General features: G+C 53.6%; 1 protein-coding gene across 1 annotated transcript; it reads left to right on the forward strand.

Annotated features, from left to right (window-relative positions):
- Positions 1-7,719: 7,719 nt before the first annotated feature.
- On the forward strand, positions 7,720-21,130 carry CTSB (cathepsin B). Its single transcript, XM_084262629.1, has 10 exons — positions 7,720-7,816; positions 12,964-13,107; positions 13,994-14,079; positions 14,470-14,584; positions 14,816-14,934; positions 16,675-16,760; positions 17,356-17,502; positions 18,517-18,633; positions 19,206-19,334; positions 19,443-21,130. Exons 1-10 carry the CDS (start codon positions 7,733-7,735, stop codon positions 19,538-19,540), a joined length of 1,125 nt encoding a protein of 374 aa, XP_084118755.1. The 5' UTR covers positions 7,720-7,732; the 3' UTR covers positions 19,541-21,130.
- Positions 21,131-21,316: the final 186 nt, after the last annotated feature.

The following is a 21,316-nucleotide window of genomic DNA, read 5'->3' on the forward strand; positions in this document are numbered from 1 at the left end:
GGGCAGCCTGTCCCAATGATTGACAACCCTTTCAGTGAAGAAATTTTTCCTAATATCCAATCTAATCCTCCCTGGACACAGCTTGAGGGCATTGCTTCTTGTCCTATCACTTGCTACTTGGGAGAAGAGACCAACCCCCACCCTGGCTGTAACCTCCTTTCAGGTAGTTGTACACAACAAGGTGGTCTTCCCTCAGCCTCCTCTTCTCCAGACTGAACAGCCCCAGTTCCCTCAGCCACTCCTCATCAGACTTGTGCTCCAGACCCTTCCCCAGCTTCGTTGCCCTGCTCTGGACCTGATCCAGTGGTTCAATGTCCTTCTTGTAGTGAGGGGCCCAGAACTGGACACAGCACTTGAGGTACAAAGGTCTGTCTCAAACCGAGTGTAGGATGAGATTTGTGCTCAGCAAACTTTGCTATTTTATGTATCAGACATGAAGGAAGAATTCCCACCTCCAGATGAGAACAGTTGGGCACCTCTTTAGGCACAGCACAGACTTGGCACAGCTGATCATGTTTGCTTGAAGCCAAAGGAGGGGAGACACCCCAGGAAGACGAGATGGATGAAACAAGGGAACCAAGGAGAGCCTTTTCAGTAGAAAAACACCAAAAAATGCTATTAATGTTTAATTTAGACAAGAGATTTTCCTTGCATGAGAGCCAAAGATCACTGTGCAAAGGGACATAAACTTGGCAGGAGCCAATTTTGGCCCTGCCATTGCCTCCCCAAACCCAGCCAGGGCAAGCAGGCTCTACCCTCACCATCCCTCCACTAACCCAGATCTGGATTTGATTCATCTGAGGGCTGGTGGGAAGAAGCTTTTTGCTTATGTCACCCATTCCTGAGTCACCTCCCAGCAAAGTCACATGCTTCCTCGTGAGCTGAGTCACCAGGTGCTGCTGCTGGGGTTGCATAACCGGAGTTCCCTGTTCCCAAGGACCTGCAGGCAGCAGGGGGGAGGATGCTGCAGGATCCTCCAGATCTAGGAGGGGCTCTTCATCTTCTTAGGGAGAATCAGCAAAAGGGGTGTGCAGGGGTTAGAGGACATCAAGGACCACTACCCCACCCCACACCCCCCAGTTTCCACCCACCTTGTTGCACAGATGGAAATCCAAGCTGGTTCTGCTGAAGCCTTTATAGCCTGGCCAAGTGCTGGTGCCTCCTGCCTGGCTGTTTTTGGGTTAGATAGGGATCAGATGTGCAAAGGGGGAAGGAGCAGAGCTGCAAACCCAGGAGCAGAGCTGCAAACCCAGGAGCAGCGCTCCCCACATCTCCCCCCATAGCCAGGAGGCCATCCCCATGGCATTGTGGTGCTTTGCTTACCTCCCATCCACAACAGGGGCACCCATCCACCCCCCCTCACCCAGCCTGGCCAGGGTCTTGCTCAATAAGGGCTGCAAAGCTCATTTTCTAGCTGGGCAGAATAAATCCGGTCAACACACTGGAGAAGCCTAAATCCACCAGAATTATCCAGCAGCCAGTCCAAGGCATGTTTCAGTGAGGTTTTTAAAGCCATGTGCTCCAGCAACAGCTCTGGCAGTCGTTGAAAATCTTCAGGAGCAAAGACTGGAACATGGGATGTCCCAGCTCCCATGAAGAGGCAAGAATTACCCCCACCATCCAACCTTTCCAGTGAGGATTTATCAGGCAGGGTTATGGCTTTATAAAATCCTACTTACCAGTTGCCCTGGGTGAGTTATCTACTTGGGCAGCTGATCCAACCATAATAACCATTATTATCCCCATCAAAACCCAGCTGGTGAGTGGTGGGAGATGTTCTGCTGCTGAGGAGAGTATGTGAGCCAGCTGCAAAACCCATAGATGGCTGGTCAGGATGCAGACACGACTCTTGTTCAAATCAGTTTGTGGGTTTGGGTACAAGATGTACATCTGATGTGCCCTTTCAAAAGGCTGAGACGCCAGTTTTCCGTTTGATAAACAAAAACCCCAGATATATTCTCTGAAAAGACACAGACATCCAACCCAGGCTGCCTAACTCTCAACTGAAAGCAAATAGATGCTGAAGTGCAGCTTCAAATCAATGTCTCTTGGGCCAGAATCCCAGAATCACAAGGTTGGAAAAGACCTTTAAGATCATCAAGTCCAACCAGTCCCATCCTGAGCTAAACCAGATCCCTGAGCACCTCATCTCCCCACTGTTAAACACCCCCAGGGGTGGGGACTCAGCCCCCTCCCTGGGCAGCCTGTGCCACAGCCCCACAACTCTGCCAGGGAAGAACTTTGCCCTCCCAGCTGAGCTGACCCTGCCCTGGGGCAGCTTGAGCCCATTGCCCCTTGGCCCATCTCCTGTCCCCTGGCTGAAGAGACCATCGCCCACCTCTCTGCACCCTCCTGGCAGGGCAGGGGAGGTGGGGAGAAGGTCTCCCCTCAGCCTCCTCTTCTCTAGGCTCAACACCCCTAGCTCCCTCAGCTGCTCCTCAGAGGATTTGCCCTCCAGCCCCTTCCCCAGCCTGGTTGCCCTTCTCTGCACTCGCTCCAGGACCTCCCTGTCCTTCTGATGGTGAGGAGCCCAGAACTGGACCCAGCACTCGAGCTGCAGCCTCCCCAGTGCTGAGTATTCCATTTATTTAATTTATTTCCCAAACACCTCATGTTGTGTAACCCCCAGTATATTATTTTGTAGGGTAGATTTGTTGCAACATTTGGTGATAAGACACCTTGGAGGAGAAAAACTGGCCTTGAGAAGGGCAGCGTTGGCTTCAGAGGGTGAATCACGATGCTTGAGGAGGGACATGAAGTCAAAGATAAAAATGTGACGGGACAAGGAGGGGGCAAGAATGTTAAAGACCTTCACTAGCAAATTCTGCATGTTGATTTGGTTGTGAAATTCAGTGTTTGAAAGTGGCTGATCATCACAGAATCATAGAATCATAGAATCACAGCCTGGTCTGGGCTGGAAGGGACCCCAAGGATCACAGAGTTCCAACCCCCTGCCACAGGCAGGGACACCAACCTCCAGGCCTGGAGCTACACAAGGGTGCCCAGGGCCCCAGCCAACCTGGCCTTGAACACCCCCAGGGATGGGGCATCCACCCCCTCTCTGGGCAGCCTGTTCCAGCCCCTCACCACTCTCTCTGCAAAGAACTTCCCCCCAGTCTCTCCTCTAACCCTTCCCTCCTCCAGCTTCACTCCAGCCCCTTGTCCTGCCAGTCTCTGCCCTTTAACAAGCCCATTCCCCTCCTGTTCCTCTGCTCCCTTCAGGGACGGGAAGGCTGCAGTGAGGTCCCCCCACAGCCTTCTCTTCTCCAGGCTGACCCAGCCCAGCTCCCTCAGCCTCTCTTTGTAGGGCAGGTGAATTAGGAAAAAAAAATCTATGTGGATACAGCCAGAAGGAGGGTCTGGCAGCCCAGGATTTGGGCTCGGGGTGAAGCCTGCTTCACTCCTATCCTGAGCCAAGCTCTTTGCTAAGAAAACAAATCTGCATTTCATACCTTTGTCCAAAACAATAGTGATTTTAAACCCTGGGGATGAAAATAAAATAAAATGAAATAAAATAAAATAAAATAAATAAAATAAAATAAAATAAAATAAAATAAAATAAAATAAAATAAAATAAAATAAAATAAAATAAAATAAAATAAAATAAAATAAAATAAAATAAAATAAAAACAAAAATAAAGTAAAATAAAAAGTAAGATAAAAAATAAACCAAACCAAATAAAATAAATCAAAATGAAACCAAACTAAACTAAACTATAACAAAACAACACAACAAATCTGCATTAATTAGGGCTAAACCTGGTCCTGCAGCAGCTTTTTTTAGGCACTATTTGGTGCTCACAGAGACACTGTGAGTCAATCAGCAGTGATTTAACAAGAGGTTGCCCAAGACCTCGTGGATGTTTTCCTTATCTTGTGCCTTCATCCTCTGAAGGCTGAAGCTTGCCACAGCCTGAGCAAACACCACTTATTGCTCTGATAGATCAAAAAAATCCCACAAAAGCAAGGAAGGGTTGTTGGTTGGGGTTTATTTTCCATGCCTGGTTTGGTCATGCAAGGGATTTACAGAGTCCCTGAAGAGTATCTCTAACAGGGAAGAGCTTCCTGGCTGCACTCAGCTTCATATATAGGTATGTTTTCAGTTCAAATCATCTGAGAAAGGGGTGGCAAACTCAACGCTTCCCAAAAGAGGGCAGGAAGGTCAAAGTTTTTAGTTCACAGTTTCAGTTCTTGAAAAAGCCACAAAGCTTTTACAGAAAAAAAATACCCCAAGGGGATGCTCCCCCCCAACTCCAAACTCCAGGACAAATTCGGGGGGGACATCGGTATAGCCCAAGGGATGGGCTCTGGGGTGCCCCATAACCATCTCAAGGTGTTTTATAGGGCCAACCTGTTTTAAACCTGCAAATGTGCAACTTTTAGGTGAAAAAAGTGCCTCAATTTGGAGGAACTGGGAAGAATGGAGCACATGAAGCAATTGCTGGGGGAAGAAAAATGAGCATTGGCGATGCCCTGGCTCCAGTTCCCTGGCATCACCCACTGTGCCCACGTGGCAAGGACTTCTGAGCCAAAGCATACAATAAAGCAGGACAAAGAAAACCCCTTAAAACTCAAAAAAACCCCCTAATCAGGTTCTTTTGCCTGTGTTTTGTGACATAAACAAGCTCCCAGGCACTATGGAAAAGTGCAAAACCAAACAGGGATGAGCAGAGCGAAGAAATCCCGCGTGAGCCAGAGGGAGGGCGAGCAGGTTGCAAGTGATTCATTTACTTTTTCTTAATTAGTTTTTGTTTGGTTGGGTTTTTTGGTTTTTTTTTAATTGCCAAAGCACAGAGAAGGGCTTTGCTCTTTGCTGGTTAAAAATTATTTGCAAAGGCAGGCAATGGTCCAAGGGCCTTTGCTCAAAGTGCATCGAAGCATAAACGTACTCAAAACACAGCAACAACACCTGGATTCGCTGCATAAAATCTGGGGTTTACAGCCAAGTGTCTAGAATATTAGTTTGCTGGGGTTTTTTTTCCCCATCACTTCATCAGGAAGCCTTCTTAAACCAAAAACTAATGAACCTTTACAACATGAATATGGCCAAAGATATAGAATAGAATAATAGAATCACAGGGGTTGGAAGGGACCTTGAGAGATTATCGGGTCCAACCCCCCTGCCAAAGCAGCTCCCCAGCTCATATTGCACAGATAGGTGTCCAGATGGGTCTTGAATATCTGCAGAGATGGAGACTCCACACCCCCCTGGGCAGCCTGTCCCAGGGCTCCCTCACCCTCACTGTGAAAAAGTTCTTCCCCATGTTGGTGCGGAACTCCCTGTGCTCCAACTTGCAGCCATTGCCCCTTGTCCTGTCCCCACAGACCACTGAAAAGGGGCTGCCCATTTCCCCTGCATCCCATACTTAAGATATTTATAAACATTAATAAGGTCCCCCCTTAGTCTTCTTTTCTCAAGGCTGAACAGTCCCAGCTCACTCAGCCTTTCCTCACAGGGGAGATGCTCCAGGCCTTTCATCATCTCTGTAGCCTCCTCTGGACTCTCTCCAGGAGATTCCCATGTTTTTTATCGCAGGGAGCCCAGCACTGGACACAACACTCCAGGTGGGGCCTGACCAGGGCAGAGCAGAGGGGGAGGATCCCCTCCTTTGACCTGCTGGCCACACTCCTCCTGATGCCCCCCAGGATCCCATTGTCTCTCTCAGCCCCCAGGGCACACTGCTGGCTCATGGCCAACCTGTCATCCACCAGGACCCCCAGGTCCTTCTCCACAGAGCTATATAACTGGGTATAAATAGCAGTAAAAAAAAAAACCCACAAGTATACTCGTTGATTTTCTAGAGAAAATGTATAATAAACCTTCCAAAAATGGTAAAAATTATGTAAAAAAAATACATATGTGAGGCATGACACTCATAAAAACCAGGGAGACCCCACCAACTGCTGAGGGATGTGCCTGTGACCTTGCAGAAGTGCTCTCAGGTGGCTGGAGAGTTTGGGGCAGCCTTGCTCAGGCACCAAGCAGGCCAAGCTGGGAAGCAGCAAGGATTAATCATCTGCTTTTATCCTCTTACACGTCTGCTTGTGTTCTGCTGTCAAGCCCCAGCTCCTACAAAGCATCTAAACTTTCCTGAAAGTCTAGAGAAGCCAGTCAGCAGCCCTGCATCCCTCTGGGCTTTGCAGAGCAGCACTTCTCATCCACCCATGCAGCATCAAGCACTAAGGACTGTCCTGGCTGCTCTCCAGTCCTGCTGAGAAAGGTCTGGGGTTCACAGGGTCACAGAACTTTAGGGGTTGGAAGGGACCTCCAGAGATCATTGAGTCCAACCCCCTGCCAAAGCAGGGTCCCTAGGACAGGGTGCACAGGGAGGTATCCAGACAGGACTGGAATCTCTCCAGAGAAGGAGACTCCACACCACCCTGGGCAGCCTGTCCCAGGGCTCTGTCACCCCTTTGCGATGTCTGTGGCAGCCAATTCTCCTCCTGGACTTGGCCAAGCTTCAATTTCCCACTCTGGCTGCTGGATATGGGCTGTTGATAGCCCGTTTCTGAGGATTGGTGGGGAAGGTATCTTATCTCCAGTTTCCCCTAGAAAAGGGTAAAAATGGAGAAAAAAATGGTTAGCCTTTCTCATTAGAGGGAATTTTTAGCCTCCTTGATGGATTAGAACAGAACTTGAATCTGGCTCTGCAGGTGACCTTTTCATGCTGTTCATTCTCCTCCTGAAAATTAGTTAAAATTGGGGGGCAAAAGTCAATTAACACAGTAAAAACACAGAAACACAGTAAAAACGTCCTGGGTTTAAAGATTAAAACTTCAAAGGATGCTGGTGGGATGAAGGTGGGATGTGCAGGGGATGGAGATAGGATGGAGATGGGATGCAGGTAGGATGGAGCTGGGATGCAGGAAGGATGGAGGTGGGCAGGATGGAGATAGGATGGTGGTGGGACACAAGGTGGATGCAGGCAGGTTGGAGGAGGGAAGCAGGTGGGATTGAGGAGGAAAATTAGATGGGCTTGAGGGAGGATGGGGCAGAGAACCAAGAGGGATGGAGATGGGATGGAGGCAGGGTAGAGAAGGGAAGCTAGATGGGATTGAGGCAGTCTGGAGTAGGGAAGAAAGAGGGATGGAGGTGGGATGGAAAAGGGAAGCTAGAGGGATGGAGGTAGGATAGAGGCAGGATGGAGAAGGGATGCTAGAGGTGGGATAGAGACAGGATGGAGAAGGGATGCTAGAGGGATAGGGGTGGGATGTAGGTGGAATGCAGGGATGTAGGTTGGATGGAGAAGGGAAGCTAGATGGGATTGAGGCAGTCTGGAGTGGGGAAGCAAGAGGGATGGAGATCGGATGGAAAAGGGAAGCTAGTGGGATGGAGGTAGGATAGAGGCAGGATGGAGAAGGGAAGCTAGATAGGTTTGAGGCAGTCTGGAGTGGGGAAGCAAGAGGGATGGAGATGGGATGCATGTGGGCTGGAGAAGGGAAGCTATAGGGATGGAGGTGGGATGAAGGGAAGCTAGAGGGATGGAGGCGGGATGGAAAAGGGAAGCTGGAAGGATGGAGGCGGGATGGAGAAGGGAAGCTGGAGGGCTGCAGGCAGCCTGCAGAGCAGGAGGGCTGCGGGGAGGGTGGAGCAGGAGTAGAGCCGGATTGCAGGTGGGACACAGGGGGGGTAAACGGGCCCGAGGAGGGGAGCGGGCCGGGAGCGGGCGGGCCGGAGGCGGGCTGGAGGCGGGGAGCAGGCAGGATGCAGTCACGCCGGGGGCGGGCCGGGATGACTCAGCCGCCGGGAGCTGCCCCTTCCGCGGCCGCCGGGAGAGCGAGGGGCCGGCTGGGCTGTGCGGGACTGTGCGGGGCGGTGAGTGAGTCCGGGGGGAGGAGAGGGAGGAGGAGGATGGAGAAGAGGTGGGGGGGGCCGGGCTGGGGCCAGCCATAAGGAGGGCAGCGGGGCGCGGGTGCTGCAGCCTGGGGCAGGAAAGGTAAGGGGAGGGGGGCACGGATGCTGCGCGGCTCAGGGAGGTGGGTTGGGGGGGGATACCCCCTCCTCTCCCCACAGCAGCTCCGCGGGGAGCAGCGGGGACCTCCTGGGCGGGGGCAGATCTGCGCCCGGGGTTTGGGAGGAGGTGGGGGGGTGGGGGGGAAGGGATGTGCTGCCAGCACCCCCCCGGATGAGGCAGGAAAGGCATCCCCCTCGGTCTGCAGCGGCGTTTTGGTGGGTCCCGGAGGGATGCTCCGCGGCTCAGAGGTGAGGCTGGCTGCAGGGGGGGGGGGAGGGAGGGCTGCTGACCTTCGGTGGGGTCTCCAACCCAACAAACCTTCCTGGAAGTGGCCGGGGAAGGGAGAGGAAACCTTGTTTTCATAGTGGAACCAGGGGAAAAATAGCCCCCAACCCCACACCCAAGCAGCCAGCCCCGCTCGTGGGCTGGCGCGGAGGAGGTTTGGCACCCACTGAGATGCTTCTGGGAACATCCCGTGACGCGCTGGCACCGAGCTGGGGGTCCGGCAGCGGGAGGGTGGCCCGGAGATGGGGCGGGATGGAAGCGACCTTGGCATCTGTCCGGCGTGTGATGTGTGTTTATCGGCCGTACATGGCACTGGTAGGGTCGAGGCGTGGTGATGGCAGCCATCCCTCCCATCCCTCCCATCATGTGCCGCCTCCTCCCCCTGCTTTGCAGAAGTTGAGGGGGCAGGTGAGGGAGTTGGGTGGCACAGGGGGTGTCTGTGAGACCCTTGGTTTATGGATTGGTCCATAACAGTAACAAGGAAAGGAGGAAAGAAGGAGAATAAATCAGCGCTGCTCCATTCTGGAGGGATCTTGCCACATCCCATGTAGGCAGGCTGAGGGGTGAGCTCTGCTGCTTCTCTTCAGCTGGGTTTATTTTGCTGGTTTATCTTCCCTGGGCCAATGGTTTGGCTTTCCTGGGAAGGAGTTGGGTGCAGGGAAGAGTGGCTGGTGCTTTTAGCCTTTAAAAAAAAAAAGAAATAAATAATCCAGCTTTGATAATGCAAGTAATAAGCTGTAATGAAGTCACCAGGCCATGAGTTCACGTGCCTGCAGGGCCACCAAGCTGGGTGGCTTTGTTGTCCCGCCTGCTTTATTGTGGAGCCAGGCACAAAGCAAAGGACAAAGCTCAGCTGAGGGTAAAGGGCTGCTTGCTGGAGGAAGGCACATGACTTGGGCTTTGCTGGTGCCTCTCACACCCTGGAGGGGTGGGGTGGGGGACGGCAGAGTTCTGAGGGTGGGATGGCTTTCATCCTCATCAAGCCCTTGAAGAAAGGTGTGTAGGTGTCTGGATGCCTGGAGGGGGGTTGGTCCAGACGGGTGGTGGAGCCAAGAGATGCTTCAGGGCTGGAGCTTATCTCATGGCCTGACCTGCCTCAGCTGAGTCATGTGAGCTCTGAATAGCCTGGTTTGGGTTGGTTGGGGATTTTTTTTTTGGCTCTGTGGAGAAATGCCCAGTGAGGTGGCACTCTCAGGCTTGGATTTCCCAGTGATGAGGAGAAAACATCTGTGGTTGGGACTCTGCGGCGGTGAACTCCAGAGGGATTTGGTGCTGTATCTCCCTGGGCTGCTGGAGGAGGCTGGGGGGACCCTGCTGATCTCAGGCATCGGGTGGTCCACGTAGCTGGAGCTGTGTCCCTGGGAAAGCAGGTAGGGACCCACCTCTGGCTCCGAGATCTGGTCAGGGTGGGATGGAGAAGGCACCTGGGTGATGTCACCTCCTTCCCTGCTGCCTGCATCGTCGCTGCAGGGTGTGTGGTGCAGCGCCAGCCGCAGCCATCTCACTTTGGGTGCCTTCCTGCCCCCCCCTTCCCTCCCACACTGCAGCTGCTCTGAGGAGCTGGTGTTGGGGGACCTTCAGCCTCAGTGCTTCCTCTTTGCTGGCTGGGCAGGGGGGAGCCCTGGGGGGGCGTGGGGGCTGCCCTCAGGAAGTCCAAACCGTCTCTTTAAGCAACCAGCTGGCTGAATTGTCAGAGCCCTGCCCAGGGTCAGATGTGCTGCTGGGTGGGTAGTGGCTTCCTGGAATTCATCCCTCTTGTTCACCCCTCCAGAAATGGCCTTGCCAGATCCCAAAGCAGGGGACTGCAGCCCATGAAGCTCAGGGGGGGCCTCTCTTCAAGCCCCAAATGCTCTCCTGTGATCTGGAGAGTATGCCAAGGTGAAGTTGAGAGGAGAAGCCTTAAAAGTCAACCAGCAGAGCTTCGCTTCTGTTTTCATGCTGCTAGGCTGAGGTGGGACATGGCTCAGGAAGAGCCTTTTCCAGGGCTATCCTGGAGCTTGGAGGCACCTCTGGAGATGTGAGGGTGTGGGCTGGTAGGTGCAAGGGGAAGGCATCTCCTGTGATGGCTGGAGAAAGTCCTCTGGGCCCTTTCAACGTGCAGAAAGAGCAGATGCATGTCCGGTGCAGCAGCTGTTATGCAAGATTGGTTTTGGTGTCGCTGTTTTGGTGGTGTTTGGAACAACCCTGGTGCTTTGTGGGGGGTGTTGGGGGGGTGGAAAGGAGGCGTGCCCAGAGGAGATAGCTGTGGTGGGGGAAGCACGCAGACGATAACGCTGCCACAGGAAGTGTCTTTGCTGCTTGTTTCTGCAGGGAAAGATGGGGGGGGGGAGGGCTGATGGTGGAAACCAGCTGCCTTTTCTCTGTATATATAGATGTGCTGTACACAGGGCGCTTGGTAAAGCCGTGTAGGAGGAGGAGGGGGGGGTGTGGGAGGAAGAAATCACATGGGCTGGAGGATTTCCCCTTCCTTCTCCAACGCGGATCTTGGGATACTCCCAACTTTTCTCACCCCCCCCCCCAAAAAAAACACCCCACCCTTCGTGCCCAAAGGATGCACAGCCAGAGGCTTTTCCATGGCTCCCCAGCTTTTTTGGGTTGTGCTGGGAGATGTCTCAGTGCTGCTGCTTGCTGGGCTTGCTGGCTGCCAGCCACGTCATGGGATGGCCGCGGTGCAGCAGCGCTCACAAGGCGAGCGCAGGTCGGAGGGGAAAACAGTCTGGTATCTTTTTCCAGCCTGGGCTCAGGTTGCCTGGAGCTCAGATTCCACAGCCAGGGTGGTCGGGTAACCTGAGGACGTGAGATCCATCCCTCCCTCCCTCTCTCCCTTCCTCCAGGAGCTGGGCACACGCAGCTGTATCCGTGCAGAAGGCTTCTCCGGGTGCCTTTTGGTGTGTCAGCAAGTTCTGCTACAAACAAATGTGTCTCTGTCAGGTGGCTTCTGGCCTCAAAACCGCCTCCCTGCCATGCTACAGGAAAGTGTGACGTTGACTGCGGGAAGTGCAGAGGTTTCAGGGGGTTGTTTTTCGACTGGGGGGGTTGTTTTGGGTTGTTTTTTAAATATTTTTTCAGTAGAAAAGGTGCTTTGGCTCAAGCTGGTCATCGATAGGCTTCCCCTGGCCATGCTGAAGGCAAAAGCCATGTCAGCCTTGGGGCATGTGTGTTTGTTTCTCTGGGCGTTACCTCCTTCCTGCTGTGTGAGCAGGGGAGCATGGCTGGGACACCAGCAGTGCCAGCGAGTCCCCAGTCCAGGAGAAACCTCTGAAGTGAGGAAATACACACAAAATACCTCCAGAGAGGTGAGGTGTGGAGGTAGGAAGGCTGGGGTGATGCCAAAACCTGGCTAGCTTTTAGGCTGAGCATCCTCCTGAGAGCACGAAGAGTGGGAAGAAAAAGTAAGTAAATGGGGGAAGGAAAAGTAACCAAAAAAAAAAAAAAAAGCCCCTTTATGCAGTTGGTGGCAGCTGCCTGGGCTTGTCCCTGGCAGAAAGTAGGACACTCCTGCTGGGTTTTCTTCTCTGGAAAGGCTAAACTTGGCTGTGAGTGGGTGGAAGCAGCCTGCATGGAAATGCGTGCACGTCTCCCCATCCCTGGCTCAGCAGGCTTGGCTGCTGTGGGGCCAGAGAGCTGTGTGTCTGGCTGCTGGGGTGTATCTGCCCAGAAGGGTTTAAGCCCAGGCTTGGGAAGGTGATGATGACGTGTTCAGCTCGCTGGGATGAGTAGGAATTAGAGGCTGAGTGTCTGCGCTGTGCAGGATGCCGTGTGGTATCTCAGGTCTCTGGATGCTCCCCAGGATTAATCAGCTCGTTTGGGTGGATGTGGGGCTGGTGGAAGGGGAGCTGGGAGGTCTTGAAGGGTGAAGAGGGTGTCTTGTGGAGGTTGAGCAGCTCGTGGCCTGTCTGTGTGCCTGGGTCAGGCGTGGGGATATGGAGTGAGTGGCAATGGGGGTTAAATTGGAGTTGGGTGATTTGATGTGAATTAGCTCAAAGGAGGCAGAAGAATGGAGAAAATACCGTGCCCTGAAGCAGCTTTGGGTTGGGTGATGCTCATGCTTCTGCTCTTGCTGTGCTCCTGGAGTTTCCCCTGCATCCCTGTTCCCCAATTTCAGACTTCCCTGGTGCCAAGGGATGCAGCTGCACAGCCTCCCTAGTGCCAAGCCCCAGCCAAAGGGCAGCTCGGGAGCGCACAGACCCCTCTCTCTGCATGGGCAGGGGGGCACTACCCCGGGGTTCTGACCCCAATCAGGGTCCCCAGAGCAATGGGCTGGCCAAAATGAGGCCATAAAGTCCAACAATGTGATTTGGAGGGATGTCCTCAAAGGGAAGAGCACAGGGGCTGGTGAGTCCCTGCGTGGCAGCCCTGCCAGCAGTTAGCTGTGGAGGTGGGAGTCGCTTCCTCCTTCTCCTAATCCTCCTTCTCTGTTTTTTGTGGAAGTAAACACAGCTTTTCATGCCCTCCAGATCCCTTGGATCTGCTTCAGGAGATCCTTTCCTGCTGCTGCTAATCCTGCAGTGGCCAGCAGGCTGATTTCTCCTGAGCTGCAGGAGGGGGGTTGTTAGTCTGCTGCTTCTCTCCTGACCTTCAGGGTAAATCGGGATTGGGAAGGGCTGTGTGCAGCCACGTGTTACATCCTCCCACGTGTTGCTGTGAGGCTCCTGCCAAGCCCTCACTCGTGGTCCAAGACTGCCTTGGGAAGGTTTCCAATGATGCCCAAATCTGGCTGCAGGTGGAGTGTCCTGTCAAGATGTGGCTGTCTGTGTCCATCCTGTGCGTCCTGGTGGCCTTCACCGATGCTCGCAGCATTCCTTACTACCCTCCCCTCTCCAGTGATTTGGTCAACCACATAAACAAGCTCAACACCACCTGGAAGGTGAGTCCTGGGTTGCTTTTTGGGTGGGGTTTTTCCTGGGGCACTGCTTGAGAGGCTGGGTTGGGACTTAAGGGCTGAGCTTTGGGAGTCTCGCTACTGGTGGCATCAAACCAGCCTTGGTCCCAGTTGACTTCTCCAATGAGTTGATGCCATCAGGGATTCCTGTGGTGACAGTAACGGTGTCATAGAGTCATAGAATGGTTTGGGTTGGAAAGGACCTCAAAGATAGTCTAGTTCCACCCCCTGTGATGGGCAGGGACACCCTCACCAGACCAGGGTGCCCAAATCCCCATCCAACCCGGCTTTGAACACCTCCAGGGATGGGGCTTCCACAGCCTCTCTGGGCACCCTGTGCCAGGGCCTCCCCACCCTCAGAGTACAGAATTCCTTCCTCACATCTAACCTACCCCTGCCCTCTGTCAGCTTGAAGCCATCGCCCCTTGGCCTGTCCCTGCTCTCCCTGGTGACCAGCCCCTCTCCCACGTTCCTGTGGGACCCCTTTAAGGACTGGTAGGCCGCAATTAGGCCTCCCCAGAGCCTTGCCACCTTTGCTTTGGAGCATAGACAAGGAGCAGTGGTGAGAAGACATTCCATGGGAGGCTGGAAGCAAGCAGCAAGTATCAAGCTGTATGGGTGGCCCAGCCAAGCCCACCTTGGCCAGGCTGCTGTGGCCAAAGCCGTTGGACCTTAGCTTACTGGGCACGGTGCACTGCTCCTGGAAGGGGCCATGTTCTGTGTCCATATGTGGTTTGGCTCTTGCCCCCTGGGTTTTAAAACCGTTGTCAGACACCAGTTGGGTCTGAGGGAGAGCTGTAGCTCCAGGTTGGTACCAGCAGTGCCCTCAGCTGCTGAGAGTCGTGTCCCACTTCTCTGTTTCCCTTCCCAGGCGGGGCACAACTTCCACAATGCTGATATGAGCTATGTGAAGAAGCTCTGTGGCACCTTTCTGGGTGGGCCCAAGCTCCCTGAGAGGTAAGAAGGTGATGAGGGCTCTGCCAGAGCTTGTGTGGATGCTCCTGGTGTGTCTGGAGTGGGCAAGGAGGCTCCCCTGGGTGCAGTTTGCTGGACATCTTGCATGGAGTTCAGCAGGGGACCATGCTTGGGTGGACCCCCATCCTCTGTTCTGCCAGATACGTGAGCAGGACATCTCAGGGACATTATCTAACCTGTACTCCTTGAAACTCAAACCACTGGAGGACCTGCTGACCTGGTGTGAGGACTTGGGAGTTACTCTCCTTCATTAAGCAAACAACAAGAGCACTCATCCCCCAGGTCACCTTCAGAGGAGGTTGGAGAGTCCTGCACACCCAATCCAGTTACACAGGCACCAGTTTAACAGGACTTCCCTCTTCTCACTCACAGGGTGGATTTTGCTGCAGACATGGAGCTGCCTGATAACTTTGACTCACGGACACAGTGGCCCAACTGCCCTACCATCAGTGAGATAAGAGACCAGGGCTCTTGTGGCTCTTGCTGGGTAAGAGCATGGGTGGTTTAAGGTCATGTCAGCACAGAGTTTGTGGGACAAAACCCCAAATGTTGAGTTTGCTACTTAACTGTGTAGATGGGGGGATGGAGTGGGAGGTCCTGATCTGCCTGAGCTTCTCAGTGGGCGTCTCACAGCCAGGCTCATTGCCTGGTTGCCTGCTTTTTCTCCCTTGGCCACCTCTGATGGTTTTCCCATGGTTTTTTGGGGGGCTGCCCACAGGCTTTTGGTGCTGTGGAGGCGATTTCAGACAGGATCTGTGTGCACACCAATGCCAAGGTGAGCGTGGAGGTGTCGGCGGAGGACTTGCTGTCGTGCTGCGGCTTCGAGTGTGGCATGGGGTGAGCTGCTCTTGGGCCTTGTGGGGTTAAACAGTGGGTGGGAGGAGCAGGGACACAACCCAAAGATGCCAGTTGTTTCAGCCCTGTCTTCCTTGTCTCCCTAATGAGCAGGAAGCTCCACCAGTGGTTTGTGCTGTAGGTGTTGGAGTTAGGTGGGAACATAACATGGCCTGAGAGTCCCTTGGGGTCAGCTGCCTAAATCAAAGGAAGGATCTTTTGCTATCCCCAAAGCGTTGGTTTTCAGACACAAGCCTCTTGCTGGTGGCTTTTGGAGTTGATTAGTGAGAAGTTGGGTCTCCCAAGTTGTGTGACGTCAGCAGAGGCTGACCAGGGACATGGTACAGAGGCACCACTGCTTTGGGATTTGGAGGCATGGATGTTCTTAGCTCCTCCTTGCCCTGAGGAATCCTATAGTCATAGAATCACAAGCTGGTCAGGGCTGGAAAGGACCTTAAAGAACACAAAACTGCAACCCCCCTGCCATGAGCAGGGACACCTCTCCTCAGTCCAGGCTGCTCAAGGCCCCATCCAACCTGGCCTTGAACACCTCCAGTGAAGGGGCACCCTGTGCTAGGGCTTCATCACACTCAGAGTGAAGAATTCCTTCCTGATATCCAATCTAAATCTTCCCCCTTCCAATTTAAAACCATTCCCCCTCATTCTATCACTTCATGCCCTTCCAAAAGGTCCCTCCCCAGCTTTCTTGTAGCCCCTTCAGGTACTGGAAGATGCTGTAAGATCTCCCCAGAGTGTCCTCTTCTCCAGGCTGAACAACCCCAACTCAACCTGTCTTCATAGGAGAGGTGCTCCAGCCCTCCAGTCATCTTCATGGCCTTCTCTGGACCTGTTCCAAGAGGTCCATGTCCCTCTTGTTTTGGGGACTCCAGAACTGGACACAGTTCTGTTGGGGTCTCACCAGAGCGGAGTAGAGGGGCAGAATCACCTTTCCTGACCTGCTGGACACTCTCCTTTTGATGCAGCTCAGGATACAATTGCCTTCTGAGCTGTGAGGGCACATTGCTGACTCATGTTGAGCTTCTCATCCACCACCATCCCCAAGTCCTACTCTGCAGGGCTGCTCTCTAGCCCATCATCTCCCACCCTGTATTGATGATGAGGATCACCCCAACCCAGGTGCAGGACCCTGCACTTGGCTTTGTTGAACCTCATGAGGTTCCCCTGGGCCCACTTCTCCAGGTCTCCAGGTCTCTCTGGATGACATCCTGTCCTTCCAGCCTGTCAGCTGCACCACTCAGCTTGGTGTCACCCACAGACTTGCTGAGGGTGCACTCAACCTCATTGTCAATGTCATTGATGAAGATGTTAAAGGATACCAGTCCCAGTATGGACCCCTGAGGGACACCACTTGTCACAGATCTCCATCTGGACATCAAGGCATTGACAGCTACTCTCTGGATGTGACCATCCAACCAATTCCTTGTCCACCAAACAGTCCACTTATCAAATCCCTATCTCTCCAGTTTAGAGAGAAGAATGTTGTGGGGGGACTGTGTCAAAGTCCAGACAGATTGCATCCATTGCCCTTCCTGTGTCCACTGGTGGGGACTTGGTGTTTTGAGGCCTAGAAATCCTTGGGGAAGGCAGGGACAGGCTGAAAATGGTTTTATGTGTGGCAAGCTTCCCTTCAGCCACCCCAAACTGGCTCTGTTTCCCCCACCTCCCCAAAAAAGGGGGTGGCTCTGAGCAGTCTGTAGCTGGAACTGCTGCCTCTTTCTCCAGGTGCAATGGTGGTTATCCCTCTGGAGCATGGAGGTACTGGACAGAGAGGGGCCTGGTGTCTGGGGGTCTCTACGATTCCCACGTGGGTAAGTCCTGGCTGTTACCCTGGTGAGAGCAGAGAGGAGCATCTCTGCTTGGTTACAGGTTCATGTCCTTCAAGGTGCTTCTCCTCTGGGCAGCATCCTTGTGGATATTCTCTCCTTTGGGGCTAGGCTCAAACACCTCTGCTAATCCCAACGGAGGTCCTCATGTCCCCATGGCTTCTTCTTGTCCCCTCTTTGGGACAAGGGTCCCCAAGCAGCACCCAGGAGACCCGTCCAAGGAAGGGACCAGTTAAATACGCTTTAGATGAGGGTGGGATGATGTGTTTCTGATGTGTTTCCCCCTCAAAAAACAACTGCCAGGCTGGAAAGCTATAGCTCTTCCTAGCATGGCCATGGGTTGGTTCATGCTCTCCACACCATGGCAGGAGGGAGGTGGTGGGAAGTGGGTCCAGAGGGGAAGCCCTGCTGAAGCAGGGGTGGCTCATCCAGCAGTAGCAGACCCGATGATGCTTCCATCCTGATGATGGGGGGTTCCTGGGTCAGAAAGGTCAGACTCAAGTTCTCAAGGAACTTGGTACCTTCTGTTGGACAAGGATGCTTGGGGACAGCTGGTTCATGCCTCCTCTGTCCTCAACAGGCTGCCGTCCCTACTCCATCCCACCCTGTGAGCACCACGTCAACGGCTCCCGGCCACCCTGCACTGGGGAGGGAGGAGAAACCCCCAGGTGCAGCCGGCACTGTGAACCTGGCTACTCACCCTCATACAAGGAGGACAAGCACTATGGTAAGGGAGATGACCTCTGATAACTCTCCAGAGCTGCTCCCAGTGGTAGCTTGGTGGGCTTGGCAGGGTTGGACCTCTTCTGAAGCTGCTCTGTGGTGGTTATTTTCTGTGCCCTTGGGATGGGTGGTCCTGGAGCAAAATAGAAGCCTGGTAGATGCACAGTTTGTGTCTCAACTGAGACAGGGGAGCTGGTCTGGGTGCTTGTGGTGCACCTGCCTGGGTTGAAGAACATGATGCTGAGCCCCGTGGGAGCCTGGTGTCTAAGCTACCTCCTTCCTACTCCTTGGTGGCAGCCAGCACTGTACATGTCAGAGATTTGTCTTAGCCTAGAGTAATTTTGCAAATCATCTGAGGAGCAGCTGAGGGAGCTGGGGGTGTTCAGCCTGGGGAAGAGGAGGCTGAGGGGAGACCTTCTCCCCACTTCCCCTGCCCTGCCAGGAGGGTGCAGAGAGGTGGGCAATGGTCTCTTCAGCCAGGGGACAGGAGATGGGACAAGGGGCAATGGGCTCAAGCTGTGCCAGGGCAGGGTCAGCTCAGCTGGGAGGGCAAAGTTCTTCCCTGTCAAGAGTTGTGGGGCTGTGGCACAGGCTGCCCAGGGAGGGGGCTGAGTCCCCACCCCTGGGTGTGTTTAACAGATGGGTAGATGAGGTACTCAGGGATATGGGTCAACATAGGACAGGAATGGGTGGATTCAATGATCTTAAAGGTCTTTTCCAATCTTTTGAGTTTGTGAATTTGGTTTATTTTGGAAATGAGCACTGAAGCTGCCTGGAAGAGGCCTTTGGGTGCAGAACAGGACTCGGGTGAAATTATTTCCTCTGGAAGAGGGGTGGTTGGAGCTTTCCCTGCCTGGTTGTGTCAGTGCTTCTGGAGCAGCCAGGTCTGAACTTAACCTTTAAGTGGCTAAGAGAGTTCAATCTTCTTGCACAGGCATGCTGAGCAGTCACAGCCCAGCTGTCCCAAGACCTGGGTGGCTTGGCAATACTGTCTTAATGCTGGGACTTTTCTGCCTAGGTATCACCTCCTACGGCGTCCCTCGCAGCGAGAAGGAAATCATGGCTGAGATCTACAAGAATGGCCCAGTGGAAGGAGCTTTTATTGTCTATGAAGACTTCCTGATGTACAAATCTGGTGAGCATCAGCACTGAGGCTGTTCCCTATGTAATCCATGGGGTCTAATGTGTGTGGCCCTTGTCCCTCTAGTCAAGCCTGAAAGGTCTCAAGTCCACGCCAGAGCGTCTTGTGTTGCAAGAACCATGGGCAGAGGCCATCTCCTGTGTCCTCTGGTTTATAACAAGGGGAATAGGTGCTTGGGACTGGCTTGGGGGGACCCCAGTGGGGACAACCCCCCGGAATTACAACAGAGAGCAACAGGATTTAGGTAAAATCCTGGTGGATGGCTCTCCGGGTTGGCTCCGAATCCCTCTTCTGAACTCCTTGGGATGTGCCACTGTTGGGACCTGGTTTGGATTTGAGTGGCTACCTAAACCTTGCCACACAAACCCAAGGCAGGACCCTGGCCAGGTGTGTCTGGGTGTCCTGTGTGCTGAGCTGACTTTCAACATCATTCTGTCCTCCAGGTTTGCACTGAGCCACAAACCCCCTCTCAGGTGGCCTCTGGGCTGTGACGCGGGGCGGGCAGGGGTCTGAAGTTGGGGTGGGGGTGACACTGCCTGCTGCCATGATGGTATGTTGCCTTGCAGGGGTCTACCAGCACGTGTCTGGAGAGCAGGTTGGAGGCCACGCCATCCGGCTGCTGGGCTGGGGGGTGGACAACGGCACTCCGTACTGGTTGGCTGCCAACTCCTGGAACACCGACTGGGGGGACAACGGTGAGGCACCCCTGGATGCTGCCAGAGGGAAACCCCCCAACCCCCACCCTGTTCTCCTTGGTGTGGCAGGGAGGTTGACTCTTTGTTTTGCTCTTGGTGTCCTTCCAGGCTTCTTCAAAATCCTCCGAGGAGAGGACCACTGTGGCATCGAGTCTGAGGTCGTGGCTGGCATCCCCAGGCCAGAGCAGTACTGGAAGAAGGTGTAACCTTCTCCATCAAACCACAAATAATCCTGAGTCCCCAGTGCTTTTAACTGATAGCAGGTTGGGTGCAAAGCCCCCTCCCTTCCCCCCCCCTCCCCTTCCCCCTAAAAGACTATAGTTGAGGTATTAAAGCTTTTTATCTTTTTTTTTTTATTATTATTATTTTATTTTTTATTTTTAATTGTGTGGTGGAGCTGGAGGTGGAACTTCTCTCTGCAAAGCTCCCCTGCCTCTGTTGGGTTGCAGCTATGGGGCAGTCCCTGCTCAAAGGACTGCTGGTGGGCTCGCTGGCCTCTTGTACTGTGGTGTTTGGTTAGCCTGGACCACCCCGCTTCCAGCCCAGCCTGTTACTGGGGACCCCTGCTTTTCTAGCCCAGCCTGTTACTGGGGACCCCTGCTTTTCTAGCCCAGCCTGTTACTGGGGACCCCTGCTTTTCCAGCCCAGCCTGTTACTGGGGACCCCCTCTTCCAGCCCAGCCTGTTACTGGGGACCCCCTCTTCCAGCCCAGCCTGTTACTGGGGACCCCCTCTTCCAGCCCAGGCTGTTACTGGGAGTGTAGGAAGCAGTAGCTTTATGCTGGGAAGAGGGACTTGGTGGGGTAGCGGAGATGGATCCTGCTGGGAAGCCATGGCCAGGGATGACTTGTGTACCCCAAAATAAGCAGGGTATGTTAGCATGTGCCTTGGATTGGCTAAACTGAGACCTCCTGCTGATGAAGTACTACTGACAGACTTGCCATGGGGCTGGCTCTGGCTGGAGTTGTGAAGACCCCTTTTGGCCTGCAGCGAGTCCTTTGAGCATCGCTTGCTCTGCTCCATCCACCCAGCTGCTTTTTAAACCACTTGTCCCTCAGCTCATTTTTTTTTTTTGAATTGGTTGTTTTGTTTTGGGGTTTAGTTTCTTTTGTTTTTCCTGCTGTAGTCCGGGGTTATTGATCCTAGGGAAGAAGGGCCTGGCTGGAGCTCCACGAGCCTTTGATCCAATGTCCTGCAGGCACCTAGGAGCATGCTGGAAGGAGCAAACCACGGTTGGAAAGCTCAGTGTGGGCAGTGGGGGACATGTCTTGGCAAGGGTGCTGCATCCCAAATTGGCAGCGGTGCTTTGGGACCGCAGGTGCCAAGCACTGAGCAGAGAGGCAAGGGATGTTCTCCAGGCCCACTGCAGGGAGCTCACGTGGGTGCTTGGAGGTATCTTGCTAACTTGCACACAATCAAAGCTTTTTGGTGGTGTTTTTTTTCTTGGCTTTTTGTGCCCAAGGCATTACAGAAGAAGGAAAAACCCCTTATTTTTGTTAGGGGGGGTGGGAGGGGGGAAGGTGGAAGTGCCATGTAGGAGGAATCATGTAACTTGCCAACACTAATATAGCAAAGAAGTGGGGTTGTTTTGGTTGTTTTTTTTCTCTCCCTAAATTTTAAAGCACGTGGTATATTGCTGAGCTGCAGCTCCAGGTTGGGCCTGGGGGGCGAGCAGCAGGCTCTCCCTCCTCTCATGCTGTATGGTAGCCCCTTAACCTCTGCTGCCTCTGATGTGCTGAGCCAGAGCTGTGGCCTGTACCAATGGAACAACTGTGCCAATAAATGGTTTCTCCAATATCCCTGTCGCTTCTGCTTGACTTCCAAACTTCTGCTTGACTTCCAACCGCCTCCAACTCTTCTCTTGGTGAAAGCTGGGTGAGACCCAGCTGTTGGAGAGGGTTCAGAAGATGATCAGAGGGCTGGAGCAGCTCCCCTACAGAGAGAGGCTGAGGGAGCTGGGCTGGGTCAGCCTGGAGAAGAGAA

This window comes from Gallinula chloropus (genome assembly GCF_964237585.1).
Source record: "Gallinula chloropus genome assembly, chromosome: 3".
In the NCBI taxonomy this organism is placed as follows: Eukaryota; Metazoa; Chordata; class Aves; order Gruiformes; family Rallidae; genus Gallinula; species Gallinula chloropus.